Source organism: Myotis myotis, unplaced genomic scaffold (genome assembly GCF_014108235.1).
Source record: "Myotis myotis isolate mMyoMyo1 unplaced genomic scaffold, mMyoMyo1.p scaffold_m19_p_11, whole genome shotgun sequence".
Classification (NCBI taxonomy): Eukaryota; Metazoa; Chordata; class Mammalia; order Chiroptera; family Vespertilionidae; genus Myotis; species Myotis myotis.
In genome coordinates, this window is record NW_023416315.1 from 23,298,042 (window position 1) to 23,318,124 (window position 20,083).

The window sequence follows — 20,083 nt, forward strand, 5'->3', positions numbered from 1 at the left end:
GACTTGCCACTTGGCAGGGAGGTGGGGAGGGCTTCCTTGTGACAGCTGGTGCCTGGCGGTAGTTCTGCTCTGCGGCTTTGCGCTTCCTCTTTCTCCAGAACTTTCCATGTGATTGTTCGGATAAGCCTGGCTGGAAAGCCTGCCCTGAGGGCTGTCTGGGCGTTTATTTTTACTATCCCAGGTGGATAGAATTTAGCCTTTCAAGCTGTTTTTCTCGTCAAGGGTAAATTTCCCTTGAGAATGATTTTGTTTATTTTTGGAATAATATTTCCACAGCCATTTCCTAGAGTTTCAGAAAATAACACTCTCAGAAGAGATTTTCACATAAGAAAGACTCTTTTTGTGTTTTCTCCCCCCCCCCCCCCCCCTTAGTCTATAGAATTGTTACTGTGTTTTTTGAAGCTCATCCTAGAGAAAGTCACCCTGTTTGCCTACTCAGCTTCCACTGAGGGGCTCCTGAGTGTTCCGCATCGGTCCCCGTTTGGGGAACTCCATGGCGGTGAGACTGCGGACAGCTCAGCCCTCACATGTTACCTGCTCAGCAGGGCGGTCGCTGTGTGGGAGGCTGGGGCTCCCGTGTGTTCCCCCAATGCAGTCTCTGCCCAGGCATTGCTGAGTGGCTGACTTGGAGTTGGCACGCCCCCTTGGGTTCAGGTCATAAAGCCACCTTCCAGCCGAGAGAGCTGAATTCTTTCCTAAATTCTAAGCATTCTGCAGCTTTCCTCCTAATCAAAACGTCATTACTTTAGTGATTTGAAGATTAAAGGGAACTCTAATTAGTGGGTGAAAAGAGACATCCCCAAGGCATTCCACACAGCCTCCAGGGACTTCTCCATGAGGAGGCTTTCTTGTTACCACAGATAATAAGAGTAGGAGAGAAAAACAGACTGTGTGTCTTTTCAATCTTTGTTACTCTTCCCCAGAGAATTTCTGCTGAACAAAGGGAAGCAAATAGCTTCTAAGGCAAGTGTTAAAAGTCACCGTTTTGTGGACAGCTCTTTTCTGTGAAGGAAAAGTTTGGCTTTGAAGATGAAAGTATTCTTAAAGGTGCTTCATTCTTGCCACAATTAAGAAACCCTTAGGATGTTCAGCTGACTGGTTGGTGTAATTGACCTTGAGAAGAAGTTTGAGCAAAGAATTTGCATTCCGGCACCAAGTGCAGGAGGGGAAATCCAGGAAAACTGGGAGCCGGAACCTTCCCCCGGGCTTGTGCTCACTGCTCTGTGGGTCAGCTTGGGCCCTGCATAGATCTCTCTGCTGTCCAGCCGAAAAGGAGGATGCTTGCTGTGCCTGCTCCCTCCCGTCTCCCTCAGCATTATGAGTGATTCCAGGCTCACGTGTGCATTTTGTTCTAGTTTAAATTGGGACGGCGACTCAGGGTTGGCTCAGCGTTCAGTATAGACCGTGACCTTGCTGTTGGACAGGAAACGGGCATTGAGGAAGCAGAGAGAGGAACAGTTACCCAGGTTTCAAGAACAAAGGCTGAATGGAGCAGAGTGATCCGTGTTTATAAACCACCCAGCCGCTCTAGGGTGCCCTCTAGCGTGAGGGGGAAGGTGGTGCCTATCTGTGAAAGGCTGAGGAAAGGTGTGAGCCCAGTGAACACTGATGAAGGGCCCTCAGCTTTTCTTCCCAGGGGAGCAGCTTCGTGACCGGTGCTGGGAAGAGGGAACGTGGAGATGGTTGCTCAGCATTAGAAAGTAGAAGCTGCTCTTGCCACTTAGGTTTAATTTTTTTTGCTGCCCCCCCCCCCCCCCCCGAAAGACAAAAAAAGAGTGTGTGTTTTGGGGATCCTGGAAGGGAAACCGATAAAAACGCCGAGGGCCTCACAGTGGGGGCCATGCAGGGATCTGGTTTCCTGGTGGTCACCTGTAGTTTTCCTTCCCTTTCCTTTGTGAGTTCCCTTTTGTCCTCCCAGAAGCAGAACTTTCGCAAAGGCAGGCACTGTGCTCTGTCCCGGGGCTTGCTGCTCAGGCTCAGGCAATGACTCGCACAGACTTTCTTTTGTCAAAACGAGTTTTGCTATTTCTACAGCATCAGATTGGGAATGGTTAAACTTAGTTGTGAATTTCTGAAATTTGAGGGAAGTTTGGCTTTTTATGCTTTTCTTCCTCCTTCTCCCCCCAAACCTAAGCAGGACATCAGGAGTCTCGGGTGTTGTCAGGTCCGGAGGTGCTGGACCAGGCTGAACAGCTCACGAACAGGGCAGTTCACGTGGTACAGAGCGGCATGTCGAAAGCCTCTGCCACCGGGGAGGCATCAGAACAAGTGGGCGGTTTGAACATGTTTGGTTCATTTGTCTCTGAGGCCACAGCAAACATTACTGAGACCTGCAACTTTAAACCAAAGTTGGGCCGCAGGTCATGGGTTTGGTTCCCGGTCAGGGCACATCCACAGTCAGGGTGCATGAGAAAGGCAACCAATGGATGCTTCTCTCTCACATTAATATCTGTCTGTGTCTCCCCCGCCCCTCCTAATCCTCCCTCTCTCTAAAAAAAGGGGGGGGGGGATTAATTGAAAATAAATAGATAAAACTAAAATTAAATAAAAATTAAACCAAAAGTGGTTTGGTTGTCTTTAAAGCAGAGGTAAATCTTTGGCTTCTGAAAAAAACCTTAAAGAGAGAAAGAAAGCCTTTATCTTGCTCATATCTTGGTAAAAATAAATGTCTTGGTTACAGAACAATAACGACGCTCTCTCCTCCTTCCCCGCAGGTGTACGTGGCCGCCTTTGCCGTGTCGGCATACGCGTCCAGCTACTACCGCGCTGGGAGCAAGCCCTTCAATCCGGTTCTGGGAGAAACATACGAGTGTATTCGTGAGGACAAGGGCTTCCGGTATTTTTCAGAACAGGTGGGTATACACCTTCTTGTTTGTTGTGTCCACCCTTTAGCGTTGTGTCCACCACTTGTACTGGAGGAGTCGCTTCTACCTCCCATGACATGTGCTTTTGAAATACTTGTGTTCCACCTTTCACTAGCTTCAAAGCAACTCAGATGATTATAGGGCTTTTACACATGAAGAGAGGGATTGAGTTCCCTTCCACGGAAAGCTAGCCACCACCCCTGGGCATGTCGGTCCTGGCACTGCTGAGCTCTCTGGCTTGGCCACACGTATCAGCCGTGCCCTTTCTGTTCCAAGTCACAGGGAGAGGACATTTCTAAGTAAGAAGCATTTGCCCAAACTGCCATTTAGGTTTAAAGGGTGCACCCTCAGCTCGTTGACACTATCATTTTAGAGCATGAACACCCCCATCAGGATGGGTAGCACCAAATAAACGCATTATTCTTGATTTTAAGAATAATCATTCATTCATGTATTTATTCACTTGGTCCATACATATGTATCGAGCATATACCACGTACCTAGCTAGCATTGCCCAGGTGCTGGGAGAGCGCATGGGGTGGGGGCTGCGGGGCCTGTCCTCAGCGAGGATGGGCATACTGCATACCTGTGCGGCCGAGGGCCCTGAGCTTCCACATGACTCCTCCCCTCTCAGAATGAGCAGAGAACCACACTCAGGGACAGCATCTCTGGAGGCAGACGGCATAGGTTCCTTTCAGCTCCACCTCTTACTGGGCTTGTCACCAGGTCGGCCGCTTCCCTCTGTGCTGCAGTTTAAGTGGGAGTGATGGTCACGGACAGACCTCAGGTGGCTTTGCAAGGGTTGACGAGGTTCTCTCTACGAAGCTCTGGGGCCGTGAAGTAAAGAGTGGTGTGAGTGTGCTCTTCTTGCTCATGCTGGATGGCATGGTTTGCATTAGTGTAATGTTGGCAGCAGCCAGATACATCAGTGAGGAATTGTTTAGCTAAAACAGGGCGCAAAGGTACTGAAAATAAAGATAAAAACAATCCCCCCCACCCCAGTTAAAGCAGCAGCCAAACATGCCCACCCTCCGTGTACCCTAAATGTCACCTGGGAACATTAAACATGATTGCTGTGATACATTTCTCTCCTCCCCATTCTTAGAAAGCTGAGGGAAAATGGGGCGGGGGGCGGGGGTGTTGCTAAAATATTATTTCCCTTCCTGACACCCTGCTGCCCTCTTTATCAAAGGAGGTGCATTATGGGGTAGGAAGGGAAGGGTGGTGTGGCTGACAGGTTTATGGAAACGGTGCTTGTCTTAACTGCACATTGCAAGCAGCATTCTCTGAAACTCAAAGGAAATTGGATACACGATAATCCCAAAGCGCATTTTCAGTAGCTTTCCAGTTAGAGCCTGAAATGAGAAATTAAACGCTGGTATCAGGGAGGTAGGGGGTTAAATCAGTAGTTAAAGGGATATGATAATCTGATTCAAATTCAAGTGGGTTACTTAAGTACTGAACCTAAAATGGAATGAGAATAAATGAAAATGTAATTTCGTTACCATGGCATTATATACACTCATGTGAAGCAATAAAGGCCCCAGATGGCCCCAAACTCCAGCCGACAACCAGGACAGGATGAACAAGCATAGGAAACAATAGTAACCGGAGCTTGTCTGAAGCTAAGCTTTAGCCCCGGGAGCCCTGGCGGGCAGGGCCAAGTTCAGCACCTGCTTGAGTTTCCGCTGCAGTGGCGGGTGGTGTGGAGAGAGATCGCACGGTGGAAAGAGCGTTGCATAACGTAGTCTTCAGTTCTGTGAAGCGGATCCCCAGGAAATAGGCGAGAGAGAGAGATCTGGTCACTGTTAGCAGCATAGGGTGTGCTGGGCAGAATGTAGACCTGCTGCCAGGTCCCAACTCCACCGCTTCCTCTGTGCTGGCCTTGCATGAGCGGCGTACACTTTCTGAGCCTCAGTTGTTTCTTGATGAAATAGGAGGCGATGCTTAGCGCATGGGAATGTAAGGCTTAGGCGAAATAATACACTGATGTAAAGAGGGAACGTTCAGCATGGTTACTGCTCTTATATTTAGAGGTAACTTTAAAAATCTTTTCAATATACGGTGTTAAGAATAGTAAGAGGGATGTTGAAATAAGATGTACTGTATCTACGCTGCTAAGTCAAGTGGTTTGAAGGGGGGCATAATGTCCCTGGTGAGTCTCTGACAGAAAGCCAGGCAGGAGGCGGCAGGAGTCCCCACGGCTGGCATCACCAGGGTGATGCCACCAATCCTGGTCACGGAGCCACTTCCTGTGCCTGGAACTGAGCCCCCTGGCCTTGGGCGGTTGGTTCGTTGAATACACCCAGGAATGCATGAGCCCCAGGGGCCGTCCCCCCAGCTAAGGTTACAGGAGACTGATACACAAATGAGCCTGCTGCTCTGCATGGGCTGTGGCAGACAGACCTGCCCTGGGGACCGGAAGGCTTGGTGAGCGGGCCCAGGCAGACCGTCCCCACCCCTGGACAGAGCACTGGGAAGCCAACATTGTGATCATGAGGCGAGTGCCCTGAGGAGGAGAGGTGGCTGTTTACCCCAATGGGGCTGCTCACTTGCCCCAGGGGCGGAGAGAGTTTGGGCCAGGCCCCTCCCTTTCCTGCCAGCGGGAGACATCTCAGCTCAGTCCCCCGCCCCGGCCCCACCTGCCCTTGGTTATGCCGAGAGACTTTCTACTGTAACACATCGAAAGAGGCCAAGGCGTCTGTTCTGTCCTGGGCGGTCCCTGCCAGCACGGCTCTTCCTGCCTCCTGCCCAGGAGATGTTCTCCCTCCGTGGAGCCAGCCACACGCCACCCTCGTCCGTTACGTGGAGGTGACACAAACGCTTCAGCTTTCAGAGCGGGGCTCCTTTGCCTTCTTGTACCCCCTACACTGAGTAGAGGTCACTGAATGACTAATACCATAAACCGGGAAGGACCCCCAAATTAACATTTTTGGGTGGAATCTTATTCTAACGAGGACGTTGATGGACATCATATCTCCCAGTGAAAGGACCTCGAAAGGAACAAGGGTGGCTCGGCTTCTCTACTGTTTCTAGACATTTAAAAGTGGTGTCTGTCCCTTCCCCCAAGCCCTGGCGTGTTGCTTTGTGGCTTGGTGGGCACGTGGATGTTCGAGGTGCTCAGTGGTCCGGGAGGTTGAAGTGAGTGCTACTTCCCAGAGTCCAGCTACATCGAGCTCCGTTTTTCTCCTTAAAAGACCCAAAAATGCCATGTCAGAATGACTCAGCTGTCAGACACCGGAGGAAACATTTGCTGTTCAAATTCTCCTCATAACAGTTAAGGTGTGCAGGGTGCTTTATGCTGTTCCAGCTTGAACAGGTTCTTATTTGATCTTCAGCCCCTCCCCGCTCCCGCCCCCATGTGCAGGCGAGGCGAGGATGAGGTACAGGCGCGGAAACGGCCCGAGGGCATCAGCACCTCCCAGCGCCCCTTGGCCAATGTGCTCTGTTTCCGCCCCCGTCCCTTCTCCGTCACACTCTTGGGGTCTCGTGTAGTTTAGGTGCTGCGCTCAGAGCTGCTGGACTTGGGCTGCGGATGGAAAATAGCCTTTTCTACTGTTCAGACTGTGGGCTTTGGTCTGTCATTGCCTTGCATCCTCTGGACTCACACAGGACGTTGTTCTCGGCGCCCACTGTGGCTGGCGGGTGGCCTCTGAGGAGGAGGTGCATCTGGAGTAAGTTATAGACATTCCTGTCATATGGTCCACCGTCTCGGGGAAGGAGCTTTCTTTGTGCCAAGAAATCTGAGTCAGCCATGGCTTTCTAAATAAGCCCAGAACTGGGATGGGGGTCCAGAAAGGACTTCCTTTCTCTCCTGGACTGTCTCCTGCGGGTGAGTTACTCCTGCTCTGCTACGTGGGGCTTCATCAGCCACTGGGGGCTCAGGAAACTCCCTTCAGTTGGCGTGGCTTCTCCTCGTACCTTTGGGAAAGGTTTGGTCTAAATTTAGAATGTGCAGTTAAGCTATTTCCTGAAAGTGGCTTTTCCTGATTCGCTGTCCCAGTCATTTTTACCATTTACCCGCCATCCACATGCTCTAGACAGAAAAGCCGAGTGGAGTTACTGAAAGTTACTGAAGTGGAAGAGTCACCCTGGCCGGTGTGGCTCAATGATGGGAGCGTCGACCTGGAGGGTCTCAGGTTCAATTCCCAGTCAAGGGCACATACCTGGGTTGTAGGTTTGATCCCCACAAGTTGCCCTACAAGGTCAGAGGCAAGTCAGGAACTAGGAGGACTGTCTAGTTAGGTCTCGGAACAGCTGCAGAATTGATGTATTTAAGGGATATTTTTATAAATCCAAAAAAAGAAAAACTTAAAAAATACACAAATATTGAAATGGATTCTTTTCCCATCTGCTTCCCTCATCTTGGTACATTCAAAGCATAAATAAAAATGATTAGGTCAGGGTGAAGAAAAACCGCAGATATATAAATAAGTTACAGGGTTTTTTTTTTTTATTGCTTAAAGTATTACAAATAGTAGTACATATGTCTCCCCCCCCATTTACCTCCCCCGGCCTCCCCCACCCACCAGCCCCCAGCACATGCCCTCACCCCCCCCTGGTGTCTGTGTCCATTGGTTATGCTTGCATGCATTTTAGGAGGTAGGTTTCTAAAAGGGCTGGAAGTGAAAATTGCCCCTGGGAATCCCACAGACACAGGGAGGGGCTGTGTTCTTAGGAGGCCTGTGGGGATGACTACCGTCCAGGGGCAGCAAACGTGCATCGCCCATTGCATCTTGGATCTGAGATGCGTGCTCGCTGAGAACTGAGAGATGCCACAGCTGTTTACGTGTTTGCATCTGCTGCTCTTCGGGCCGAGCTGGCAGGTGAAAGCCATCCGTTCAGTGTGTATGTGACGGGACTCCAGATGAAGCTGCCCCTGCCGTTCTCTGCCTACAGGGGTGGCACCGGAAGTGGTTTTCAGACCATGTGCCTGAGGGTCCAGAGCCGTGGATTTGAGCATTGTCAGCCACCACCCTCACCCCTGAAAACCATGCTATAAACAAAAAATGCTGGGTTTTCCCTTTGCTTCCTGGTTTCTCTCCTCGTTTGTAATGTGAAGCCTAGCTGGATGCTCTACATGTAAGATGCTTGGCTAAGAACCAGCTGACAGAAGTTTCTGGAAACACCACCGCCAACGTCACACTGGTTTTACTAGTACTGAATTATAATAACAGGACACTTACCGTTCACGTGCCTCAGTGACTAAGGACACGTTTCCTCATTAGCTCCTTCGTTAGTGAATCAGCCGGAAGTAATGACTCGTGTCAAAAGGCAGGGAGTCGGCTACCGTCTCTGCCCCAGGGGACTCTTTTCTAGAATGTAATTGCCTATTTACTCAAATTGCCTATTTCTATTATGACAGAAAATGAGTAAAACTTTTTTTCATACCAGTTGACTAATATTTCTGCAATAATGGTTTGTAGACACATTATTCTTTTTAAAAAAGTGATCTTGAATTCGTCTTCCTGTAGGTAATTTGCAAAGAGACCGGACATGTGATGCAATTTTCAAAAGAGTGAAATCTGCTGAGGCATTGAGAGTTTTTGTGTTGCTTAGAAGTAGCGTTTAAAAATATTTGTGATTTGACAATCTGATTAAATGCAGGTGCCCTCAGAGCAGCTGATAGGGATTTTGACATGGGTAGCCAATGTCAGATTAGAGGGTTTGTGAGTGGGCAGCCCTGGCGTGCCCTTGTTTTTATTTTCACATCTTTCAAAAGGTGTCTCTGTCCTCATCACTCCCTGCCACTTTTCTCCGAGGTTCCGTTCACCCCTAACAAACTGGAGCAAATTGGAACTGACCGCATTAGAAGCGCCCTCTAAGGGACAGACTTGTTAAAAGAAAACCGACCCTGAGCATTGTTACATCTCAACGCAAGGGAGAAGGAAGGGACTTCAGGAGACACAGTTAATAATGTTTTTGGCCTTTGTTTCCAACAGGTCAGCCATCACCCACCTATCTCTGCATGTCACGCTGAGTCTGAAAATTTTGTTTTCTGGCAAGGTAATGTGCTAATCTATTCAACCCCCTCGTTTTTTGTGATGTTATAGATTTTTATTTTATTACGGAATGGCTGTTAAATGCTTGTTAAGATTAAAAGTGGTCCCTGGACTTGGAATCTCTGGGAAAGCCTTGCAACTTGTCACCTACTTCTCATCTCTCCTGCTCCTGTTCCTTCCTCCATATTGCTGCCAGTTATCTCTGCAAAGTCTGTATCTAATCCCATCAGTTCTCTGTCCAAACAAACACCTTATTTTCCCTTGAGGCTCACAGACCAGACTTCTTAGCCAGGCTGTAGAGCCCAGTGGCTTTTGTACCCATCTGTCTTCCCACTCTTCTCTCTCACCAAGCGTGTTCTTCCATTTCCCCACACACAACATACTCAGCCAGTGAGCTCTCCCAAGGGAGGGACTTCATCTTCTCATTAGCTTCCCTAGAACTCAATTTTTAATTATCTATGTATACTAGAGGCCTGGTGCATAGATTCATGCACCAGTGGGGTCCCTCGGCCTGGCCTGCGGGGATCAGGCTGAAACTGGCTCCCCGACATCCCCCGAGGGGTCCCGGATTGCGAGAAGGCGGTTCTTGGATGACACACTCCGGAATCGGGCTCCCTCCTCTCTGGTTCTGGATGCATCACCCAAGAACCACAGCTGCCAAGTCACTGTACCTTGGCAGCTCCTGCGTTGAGCGTCTGCCCCTGGTGGTCATTACGCATCATAGCTACCAGCCAGTTGGCCGGTTGCTTAGGCTTTTATATATATAGATAAAAGGCTAATATGCTAAGTGTCCGACCGTCTGACTGGTCGCTATGACACGCACTGACCACCAGGGGCAGATGCTCAACGCAGAAGCTTCCGAGCTGCAGTGACTTGGCAGCGGCGGTTCTCAGGTGATGCACCCCGAAACCAGAGAGAAGGGAGCCCGATTCCTCGTTGGGCCGTGCAATTCCACCTACGGCTGTGGGTCATGTTGTTGCTGGGGCACTGTTGGCCCCGAATCTGGTTTACTGCACACTTGTGTTTGTGTTCCACACCCTGTACAACAGCAACTTTTCAGAGTGCCCTCTCGCACTGAGGGACCCCTCGAGGGATGTTGGAGAGCCGGTTTCAGCCTGATCCCCACAGGCCAGGCCGAGGGACCCCACCTGCCAAAGGGACCCTGCTCACTCCACAGACGCCCTTCGAGCCACAGCGCTACCCCAGGTGTGGCCGGCCGGGGAGGGACTGAGGGAGGTTGGCTCCAGGGTGTGTCTAGTCTCCCCCAGCCCTGCCCTGCCGGCCACCTTCTAATTAATTTCCTTTCAATGTGCACGAATCCATGCACCAGTTCACTAGTCAATAATAAAAAGTTATCCTGTGCCCGACTGGCATGGCTCAGTGGTTGAGCATTGATCTATGAACCAGGAGGTCACAGATCAATTCCCAGTCAAGGTACATGTCTGGGTTTCAGGCTTGATCCCCAGTGGGAGAGCGGGGGTGCAGCAGGCAGCTGATCAATAATGCTCTCTCATCATTGATGTTTCTCTCTCTCTCTCCCTTTCCCTTCTTTTCTGAAATCAATAAAAAATATATTTTTTAAAGTTATCCTATATGATAAGGGGTTTTATTATGAAGAGATTGTTCAGTGTCGTGATTGATCATTTATGCAGCCGAAGAACTCTTTTGTCTACCTAGCTCTCCTGGTAAATGTGTAATACTTGGTATTATTTCATTTCAGATGTGAGATGGAAAAACAAATTCTGGGGCAAATCCATGGAAATCGTTCCCATTGGCACAACCCATGTGACTCTGCCGGCGTAAGTGCCTTTGTGGTTGGGAACCTTAGAGAACTTAGGGCCAAGATGGCAGCCTTAGGAGCAAGCTGCCCACGGTCTCCGATCCCTAAGGCGCGGGGTGTCTGGTTGGGTTTTTTTATCTGTTTGACAGTAAATGCAAGTGTTCCTTATTGTGACGACCTCACAGTTTATTCCCCTCAAATGAAAATGCTTCCTTGGGACCAAAATTGCCAGCAAAGACGCTTTTTAAAAACTCATTTATACTTTCTAACAAAACTAAGAATGATGGTTTTTGTTAACGTTGTTGTCCTGCCTCACGGTCTGAATTCCTTTTCAGAAGGGTATGGCCTTGATCATTCAGGGATGATTGACACTTACTCATAAAACTAAATGTGGCCCCTGGAGCCAGGCTGCCAGGACCCCGGTGCTCGCTCTGCTGCGAGCTGATGGCAGATGCTGGAGGTTCCCTAACCTTTCTGGTCTCCAGTGCTGCCACCTGTGAACCGGGGATGATACACCACCCACTTCACAGGACTGTTGTGAAGATTAAACACGTAAACTAGTACTTGGCACATGGTATGTGCCATGCCAGTGTTTGGTCTTATTAATTATTATGTGTCTGTTGAACTGGAATCTGAATACTTTCTCATTGTAAAAGATTTAAGATATATGTATCTTAAGATTTACACATATGATATATGTGTGTACGTATAGGTGTGTAATATGCACACACGTGTGTACCTATATGCATATATACATGTGTGTGCACATGTATGTGTGGGGGAGAGAGCAGGTTGTGAAAACCCCCATTCTTCCCCATGGCCACTTCCCTTCCCTAGTTTGGGGACTTTAAACAAGTCACCTCTGGCTCTCAGTTCCCTCCTCTGTTCCCAGAGGGGGCGGGTGTTCCATGAGGTCAGCAGAGGTAGCCAGGCCTCCGGCGCTTGCAGAGTGCCGAGACTGGTGCTGTCGCCCTCGGTGGCGTGCTGCCTCCCTGGAGAGTGAAGGCTCAGAATGCCGAGCCCGGCCCGGTTCTCAGTGGTTGCTGGCTCCGCAGGTGCAGGGATGAGTAATCATCACGTGACTGACTTAAAAAGCAGCGCTTGTTTGCATTCCCTGCTGGCTCCTCTGGGCATCACCCTCTCACCTTTTCCTCCTTTAGTTTCGGGGACCATTTTGAGTGGAACAAAGTCACCTCCTGCATCCATAACATCTTAAGCGGGCAGCGGTGGATTGAGCACTATGGGGAGATTGTCATCAAGAACCTGAATGACGACTCCTGCCACTGCAAAGTGAACTTCATCAAGGTGAGTGGTGGCCCTGGGGCTCTACTCCACCCTGGAAAGGCCTTACAGAGCTGGGGCCTCATGTGTCTTGGGGAACCTTTCACCTTCACTTCTATGCCAGCAGACAAGCAAGGCCAGCCGGGGTCCCCTGGTCCCAGCCCCACTCTCTCACCTGGACCAGGGCCATAGCTCCTCCCAGCCTCCACCCATCCTCCCCCTGGTCAGTCCTCAGGGCAGCAGCCAGAGGGTCTCTTCTGAAATATGTCAGCCCGATCAGCATGGCTCAGTGGTTGAGTGTCCACCTGTAAATCAAGAGGTCACAGTTCGATCCCCAGTGTGGGGCATGCAGGAAGCAGCCGATCAAGGGTTCTCTCCACTATTGATGTTTCTGTCTTTCTCTCCCTCTTCCTTCCTCTCTGATATCAATTAAAAATATATTTAAAAAATAAAATAAAATATAAGTCATATGCTTCAGGATGGATGGACCTTGAAGACATGCTGCGTGAAATATGCCAGCCGTCTGATTCCATTCTTATGAGGTCCCTAGAGCAGTCAAAGCCTCAGAGACAGAGCAGAATGGTGGTGGCCAGGGGCTGGGGAGAGGGCCTGGGCAGTTGTTTAATGGGCACAGAGTTTCAGCTTGGGAGGATGAAGAATTTCTGGCAAGATATAAGGCAGTGGTTGTACAACATTATGAATGTACTTAATGCCACTGAATTCTACACTTATAAATGGTTAAAAAGGTAAATTTTGTTATGTATGTTTTACCACAATTTTTAAAAATGGAAGTTGTGCTATATTTGACCAAATCCTCTGACAACGTCCGTCTTTCTCACGGAAAAGCTTGCATCCGTACAGAGGCCCACAGGACCCGCTCGGTCTGCACTGCCCGCACCGCCCGTCCAGTTCACACACACGTGTACACACACGCACACACTGACCGACCTCACTCCTCTCCAACCTCAGCTCCTGCCGGCCCCTCGTCCCCATCCTTCCTCACTGTCCTCTGACCACACTGGCCCTTCTCGCTTCATTCTCTCTCCTCTCCCCAGATCCTTCCATCACCTGCCCTGTCTCGTTAGTGACTCTATCACATCCCATTTCCTTATTACTGTCTGCAGTTAGCTGCCCCATTGATTTACTTGTTTATTTTCTGTTCCCCACACCTCCCTCGCCATTCCTGGCTCCAGAAAAGCAAACGCCTGCTCACTGTCACTCCTCACTCTCACTTGGGGTGCAACTGCTGCCTGGAAATGGGGCCTGGCCCCCAGCAGACTCATCACAGGATAAATGAACAGGCTGGCCTGAGGCAGAACACCTGCCAGTCAGCTTGGCCTTCCACCAGCCCAGGGGTGGGCAAACTTTTTGACTCGAGGGCCACAATGGGTTCTTAAACTGGGCCGGAGGGCCGGAACAAAAGCATGGATGGAGTGTTTGTGTGAACTAATATAAATTCAAAGTAAACATCATTACATAAAAGGGTACGGTCTTTTTTTTCAATAGTTTTATTCATTTCAAACGGGCCGGATCCGGCCCTCGGGCCATAGTTTGCCCACGGCTGCACCAGCCTCAACTGGAGCCTTCTCCCACCTTTCTTCCTCTTCCTCAGATCCCCTCTTGCTGTTGCAAATCTCAAGTACTTAACATGGCCTTAGAGCAGCGGTTCTCAACCTTCTGGCCCTTTAAATACAGTTCCTCGTGTTGTGACCCAACCATAAAATTATTTCCATTGCTACTTCATAACTGTAATGTTGCTACTGTTGTGAATCGTAATGTAAATATCTGATACGCAGGATGGGCTTAGGCGACCCCTGTGAAAGGGTCGTTGGACCGCCAAAGGGGTCGCGACCCACAGGTTGAGAACCGCTGCCTTAGAGTGTTACCCCCTCAAAAAAATGTTTGCACTGAATTCAGATCAAAGTTCTAAGCAGAGTTATTAGGTTCTAATTATGGGACTTCATGGGGTACCTCTCTGTACCACCAGTAGCTGGTGGGGGGCATGATGGAGAGATGGACTGGGGTCTTTCTTACACCCCATAAGTCAAGCTGGGTTGTAGTCAGACGTAAACCTGGTAGCGACTCACATAAAATAAACATGGCCCTGCCTGAAAGCGTCATTAAGCTTCCTGCAGAGAAGAAGCAAAGGGCCGTCTGGCGCGGGAATCTGCGCACCCCTGCTCCCGTGAGCCCCCTTGCCCAGCCTTCTGCCCAAGGAACCCTGCCACCCACGTGCACTTGCCCACTGAGGGACAGAGTAGGTGTTCGTAGCCATGAGCGATGAGGAGAGTGCAGACACTGAGCGTGTCCCTGGTGTTGAAAGAGCCTGAGAGCAGATGCAGGCGCTGCAGTGAGCAGGACCGCCGCCTCTGGCGTCCCGGCCTCTTCCCAGCAATGGATTGTGGGCAAACATCTGCAAAAAAGTGAGTCCTGCTTCGGAATAAACTGCGGAGCCTGGACAGTGTTTATATCTTTCTCGTTTTTGCAGGACACGAGGACTGGCTTAGGAATCTCTGATTCAGGTGGAGAGGCTGCTGCACTCCGCCCTCTCTCCCTTATTTACCAGACTAGGAATGTGACCTGAAAGTGCCACTCAACTTTATCGGTTTCCAAATATAGATCCTGCTTTAGCTGAAAACAGCAATTGGATTTTCGACTTATGGAGTAGTACCATCTTTTTTTTTCTCGGTAGAGATTTTGTAGGGCAGCCAGGTAATTGAAAGATCTGGGAAAAATCAACTCTAGGGAGTTAGAGCTCCCTCTGCTGGGCGCGGTGTAGTACTGTATAAAGCCCTCCAGGCTGAGCTGGGCCCAGCTGGTCTCAGGCCAGGACCAACCACAGTGTGAATATGCGTTGCCTCAGGTTCCTGTGGTTGGAGGGACAGGTCTAGATTTGGGAGGGGCGGGGGGGATGCTAGAAAATTTCTTGGTTTACAAAGCAGCCACCTTTATTGGGTTACAAAAGACTATCTTGTGCCTTTAGAGAAAAAAATTACACGAATTCCATTTCTTTTAAATTGCAATTGTCAGGCCCTAGCCAGTTTGGCTCAGTCTATAGAGCGTGGGCCTGCGGACTGAAGGGTCCTGAGTTTGATTCTGGTCAAGGGCATGTACCTCGGTTGCAGGCTCGATCTGCGGCCCTGGTCGGGGCATGTGTGGGGGCTTACAGGCCAACCACACTATTTGGCTGATGTAGAAGTGAGCTTTCCTATTTCTTTGCATGTAGAAAAAGTAGGGGAAAAAAAGTATCTTACACACACATAAAATTACTAAATGTTGGCTGGTTGAGATTGCAAACTCTAAAGAACTAGCTATTAATTTTTATTAAATAATTAAAAGTGTGATTTTTAAAAAGAGATAGAGTCCAAAACTGGCAAACTATATGCAATATAGAATTTCCCTTATGGTTCTTTTTCCTCTCCCCTCCCCCTCTTCATGTCTGTAATAAGTTGACCCCAAAATACTCAATAGACGACTCCCCTTTGAATCCTAGGCAAAATACTGGAGCACGAACTCCCGCGAGATCGAAGGTACGGTGTTTGACAAGAGTGGGAAGGCGGTGCACCGGCTCTTCGGGAAATGGCATGAGAGCATCTACTACGGCGGCCCGTCCTCCTCCACCTGTGTCTGGAGAGCCAGTCAGTATCAGGGGCATTAGCCCCAGGGTATGGTGGGGGCGTGGCCGGAGGAACTGTGGAGGGGCGGGCGTTGGCGGTGGGTATCAGCGGCCATGGAGTCTCCAGGCTGCTTCTAACTGGGTCTGAGTTGTCAGTCCCTCTTTCATTCACCGGATCAGGTCTCAGACTCATTCCCATGCTCATCACCAGCATCTCTGTCGCTCTGGGAGGCCCTGGGTTCTTATCCCAGAATGAGGCCATAGCTAATGCATGGCCACCATCTTCCATCAGCACCCAGCCGCCTGTGCCTGTGCCCGGGCACAGAAGGGATATCAGTCAAGGACAAGAAGCGGTTCTTTAGTAGGACAAGAGAAAAATGCTACCGGAAAAGCAGGGTGACCTGGGGGTTCTACAAGAGTCAGGGATTCCCCCAGACTCATCCAGCACCATAGCTACTCTGGCCGCGCCTGCCATCCCACAAGGATGCTGAGCCCGGAAGCAGCTGTGGAAGGACCACCAGGGAAGCCAGACCTTCCTAACAGGTCCCCAGAGCATGTGCAGACTTTAGTTCATCTCTGAAGTGTGTTTCCTAGTCATGGTCACATTATAAACCCCTCGTGCTGAGAGACCACCACTAGGATATTTTGGGCCAATCAAAACAAAACAAGAAAACCATTCTAATGGTGGCTTAAAGCATGAGGCTATGTGCCGATACTTAATAATAAGCGAGGGGCGAGGGGCCCAGGTTTGCTGAGAGGCACCCTGTGTAGGGAGCACAGATCATTGAGGGCACCTTCTGTGACTCCCAATATGACCATGCTGTTTCCATCATGGATGTAAATGTATCTTATCCCCACTGGGCAGCTTGCCGAGCGGGGAGAAGGGAGGACAAAAGAGCTTTCTTCGCTGTGCCTCTCCTTCCTCAGGAAGGAAGGGTTTCCAAGGGTCCCCCAGGAAATGCCTTTGCATTTTGTCAGCCTGAAGCGGGTCAGACCCATCCCACAGCAATCCTGGGCAACTGGGTAGGCAGGAGAGATGTTGGATGGGTAGATGCATTCGCGAGGAGGACACAGTGCCGCCTGACCAGAGCGGTCTCCATTAGCAAGGAAGGAAGGGAGATGTGTCTCCTTCAGAGGGCGGTGGCCTCATCCTCCCCCACCACAGAGGTCATGTGCAGTGAGAAGGGATTGGTGCCGTGACCGCCGTCCTAGCTGCAGAGGGTCGGGCACACGTGACACCCTGCAAATGAAGCATTCACTTTCCTTTGCTTAAAGTGTGAATCACAGAGCAGAGCTACGTCCCCTCTGGGTGCTAAAGTGGAACCCTGATGAAAGCACTATGTGAGCTGCTGCTCTTGTTGTCAGTGTTGTTCACTGACTTCAGGTCTCTGCCTGGGCCGAGCATCCAGGCCCATCTCCAAGGAAAACCGCTGTCCTCACTCTGGGGGATGGAGACGGGGATAGATGTTTGAAGGCACATTAGGAAGCTTTGGAATGATTTTCATGTTTAGGACACTCAGAACATTAGACCTAGAATTTGACAAGAAGGACTTCTGAAACTTCAAAAATGGTCCGGAAAAAAAAAAGGCCTGAAGAAAGTTCATGGGAAATATTTGTATTCGTGTATGTGAGCAACAAGAGCTCGGGCTTTGAGTGATTTCATTAGCCTATGTTTGATTTACCCAATATGTAAATTTGGGCATTTTTAGCTTGATTTTTAGCTGGAATTCAAGTTAGGGCAATACGTCTCCATGAATCTGCTCGGACAGCTATAACAAAGTACCACACACTGGGTGGCTTAAGCAATAGAAATTCATTTTCTCATAGTTCTGGAGGCTGGGAAATCAAAGATCAAGGTGCTGGCACCTTTGGGCTCTGGCGAGGGACCTCTTCCTGGCTTGCAGGTGGCCACCGGCTCAGGGCCCCACCCTTCTGACCTCATTTAACCTTCATTACTTCCTTAGAGGCCACACGGAGGGGAGGGCTTCACCCTGTGAATTCTGGGAGGATACATTCAGTCTGTAACATTCTGCTTCTGGGCCTCAGATTCCTGTTCTGCTTACAGGCAAAATCTATTTATTCCATCCCAACAGCCGCCCAAAGCCTTACCTCATTTCAGCATCAACTCTGAAGTCCAAAGTCTCATCTGAATATCATGTCAGGCGTGGGTGAGGCTTGAGGTGTGATTCATCCTCTCCAGCTTCGAGCCTAGGAAACCAAAATGTGCTTCCAAAATACAGTGGTAACAGGCAAAGGATCAGCATTCTGAAGGGAGACATGGAGGGATGACAGGCCCCAGGCAAGCCTGAACGAGCAAGGAAAAAATGTCATTAGATCGTAAGGGTCCAGAATAATTCTCTCTGGTTCCATGTCCAAACCTCTGGGCCCACTGGGGCAGTGGCCCTGCCTCCACGGTCCCCGGGCTCTAGGTGGTGGCCACCGGCAGGCTAAGCTGCAGCAGTGGGCCCATCCTTTGCCAGGTGGCGGCAGCCTCGCCCCTAGGCCTGTGCCGTCTGGGCCTGCCCTGGCAGCGGCAGCCTGGGGGCCTCTGAATCTCCCCAGCCGCTCGCCCCTTGGCTCCTGTGCAGCTGGAGCACTCTGTGGTCCCAGCCTGTGAAATGCCAGTGACCCGGTAGCTTTCTTCCCTGTCCCGTCGTCTCTGTCCCCTCTGTCCCAGCGGCTGTGTTTGTGCCAGCATAATCCCTCCATTCCTGGCTTCTGCTGAGATGGTTTTACATTAAAATATGTGAGAAGAAGGGCAGGTATGGAAGAAAGAATAACGTTTATTGACCACTTGCTAGGAGTTCAACACGATTTTAGGGAGTAGACAGTTTTAGGAGAACTTGACGTCTCTCAAATGAAAAATGGATTCTCTCGCCCGGCCGGGGCAGCTCAGTTGGTTGAGTGTTGTCCTGTGCACTGAAGGGCTGCCAGTTGGATTCCCCATCGGGCACATACCTGGGTGGCAGGTTCGATCCCCAGTCAGGGCACGTACAGAAGGCAACTAGTCGATGTTTGTCTTTCTCTCTCTCTCTCTCTCTCTCGTTTTTGGGTGAGCATTTTAAAGAACACACCTGGATTCTAGAGTGGCAGTCTTGTTTGTCAGGAAAATGGACCAAGAGCTTTTTTTACATGTTTATTTTAGTAAATGAACAATTTCTATAGCTTAAACAGTCTAGAAATTTCACAGCGTTTTATAAATTTGCTGTGCGACCATACAGCAGAGGCCTTATCCTTGTAGGTAGGAGAAAACTTGCAGAGAAGAAAATGTATAGGGCAGTGTTCAGCCTCTGCTTGCTAACCAGGATATTTTAATAGAAATGGAAGAGTTCAGAGCTGAGAGAAATGATGGCCAGTCTGAGATGAAAAAGGTGAAGGAATTAAAAAGTAACATAAATGCAATGAAAAAGTAAAGTAAATGAAATGCAAGTTAGGATGAATGATCTCTTTTTCTTGTAGATCCCATGCCCAAAGACTATGAGCAATATTACGGCTTCACACAGTTCGCACTAGAATTAAATGAAATTGATTCATCCTTGAAGACTTTATTACCACCTACTGACACTCGATTTAGGCCAGACCAAAGGTAAGGATTTTTTTTTTTTCTATCTTTGTCTCCAGAGATGTAAAACTTTTTATAAAGACTGTTATTAACAACTCCCGGGGCACCAGAGAGACCTGAGAGAGAGAGAATGTCATCAGGAATAGAGGGCCGGGGGGACGTGAAGCAGCCGTGTGGCAGGAACGGAGCCCAGCTTAGCGCTGTGTGTGGCGTGATGTTCAGTCATCAGTAGAGCCCCATTTCTACTGAAGTATCAAAGAAGTATTTATTTTTAAGAGTTTTACTGCATTCAATAAAAAGAAAACTTATTGTGTGTTGAAAGAATAAAAAACATCCTCCTCCTCCACCCCTAGAATTTAAATTATTTTGATGCATTGAGATCTAACTTTTGATTCTTTGTTTGCAGCTAACAAGCTGTGCAACATATAAGTCTTTTACTCTTTCTCAGCCTCAGATTCCTACTTTATAAAATGGAAAGAATTATCTCTCCCCCAAGGCCTTTCTAATTAAGACCCAAAACCCAGAAGAAGAAAAAAAAAGGGTAAAATTTGACTTTATTAAAAGAAAGAAAGAAAGAAAGAAAGAAAGAAAGAAAGAAAGAAAGAAAGAAAGAAAGAAAGAAAGATCCATCAACACCCTTCATGGCAAAGTAAATAAAATACATACCCAAAGTGAATAGATAAATGACAAACTGAGGAATCTGTACTTGCAACTCATTTCATGAATTGGTTCTAGAAATCAAGATCAACTCATTTTAAAAATGGACATAAGAAAATGAACAGGTCACAAAATAAGAAATGCAAATGTCCCTTAAACATGAAAGATGCTCTATCTCACTCAAAGAAATGAAATTTTTAGAACCCCATTGACGTCCCATTTCTTAACCTATCAGATAGCAAAGACTCAAAAGTGTGGTGTATGCTGAGGCTATAGGGCAAAGGCGCACTAATAACATTGCTGGTGGCAATGTAAATGGTA

General features: G+C 49.0%; 1 protein-coding gene across 12 annotated transcripts in view; it reads left to right on the top strand.

Moving 5' to 3' along the window:
* OSBPL3 (oxysterol binding protein like 3) overlaps window positions 1-20,083 on the top strand; it is a 150,464-nt gene that overhangs the window by 123,797 nt on the left and 6,584 nt on the right. For all 12 annotated transcript variants that reach the window (XR_004970851.1, XM_036327855.1, XM_036327860.1 and 9 more), the window contains 6 exons: window positions 2,715-2,852; window positions 8,807-8,870; window positions 10,587-10,665; window positions 11,807-11,951; window positions 15,421-15,565; window positions 19,003-19,129. Coding sequence is in view for 11 of the 12 variants with exons in the window: in XM_036327855.1 (XP_036183748.1) it covers window positions 2,715-2,852; window positions 8,807-8,870; window positions 10,587-10,665; window positions 11,807-11,951; window positions 15,421-15,565; window positions 19,003-19,129 (698 nt within the window). In the remaining variant the exon portion in view is untranslated. The remainder of the gene's footprint in view (window positions 1-2,714; window positions 2,853-8,806; window positions 8,871-10,586; window positions 10,666-11,806; window positions 11,952-15,420; window positions 15,566-19,002; window positions 19,130-20,083) is intronic.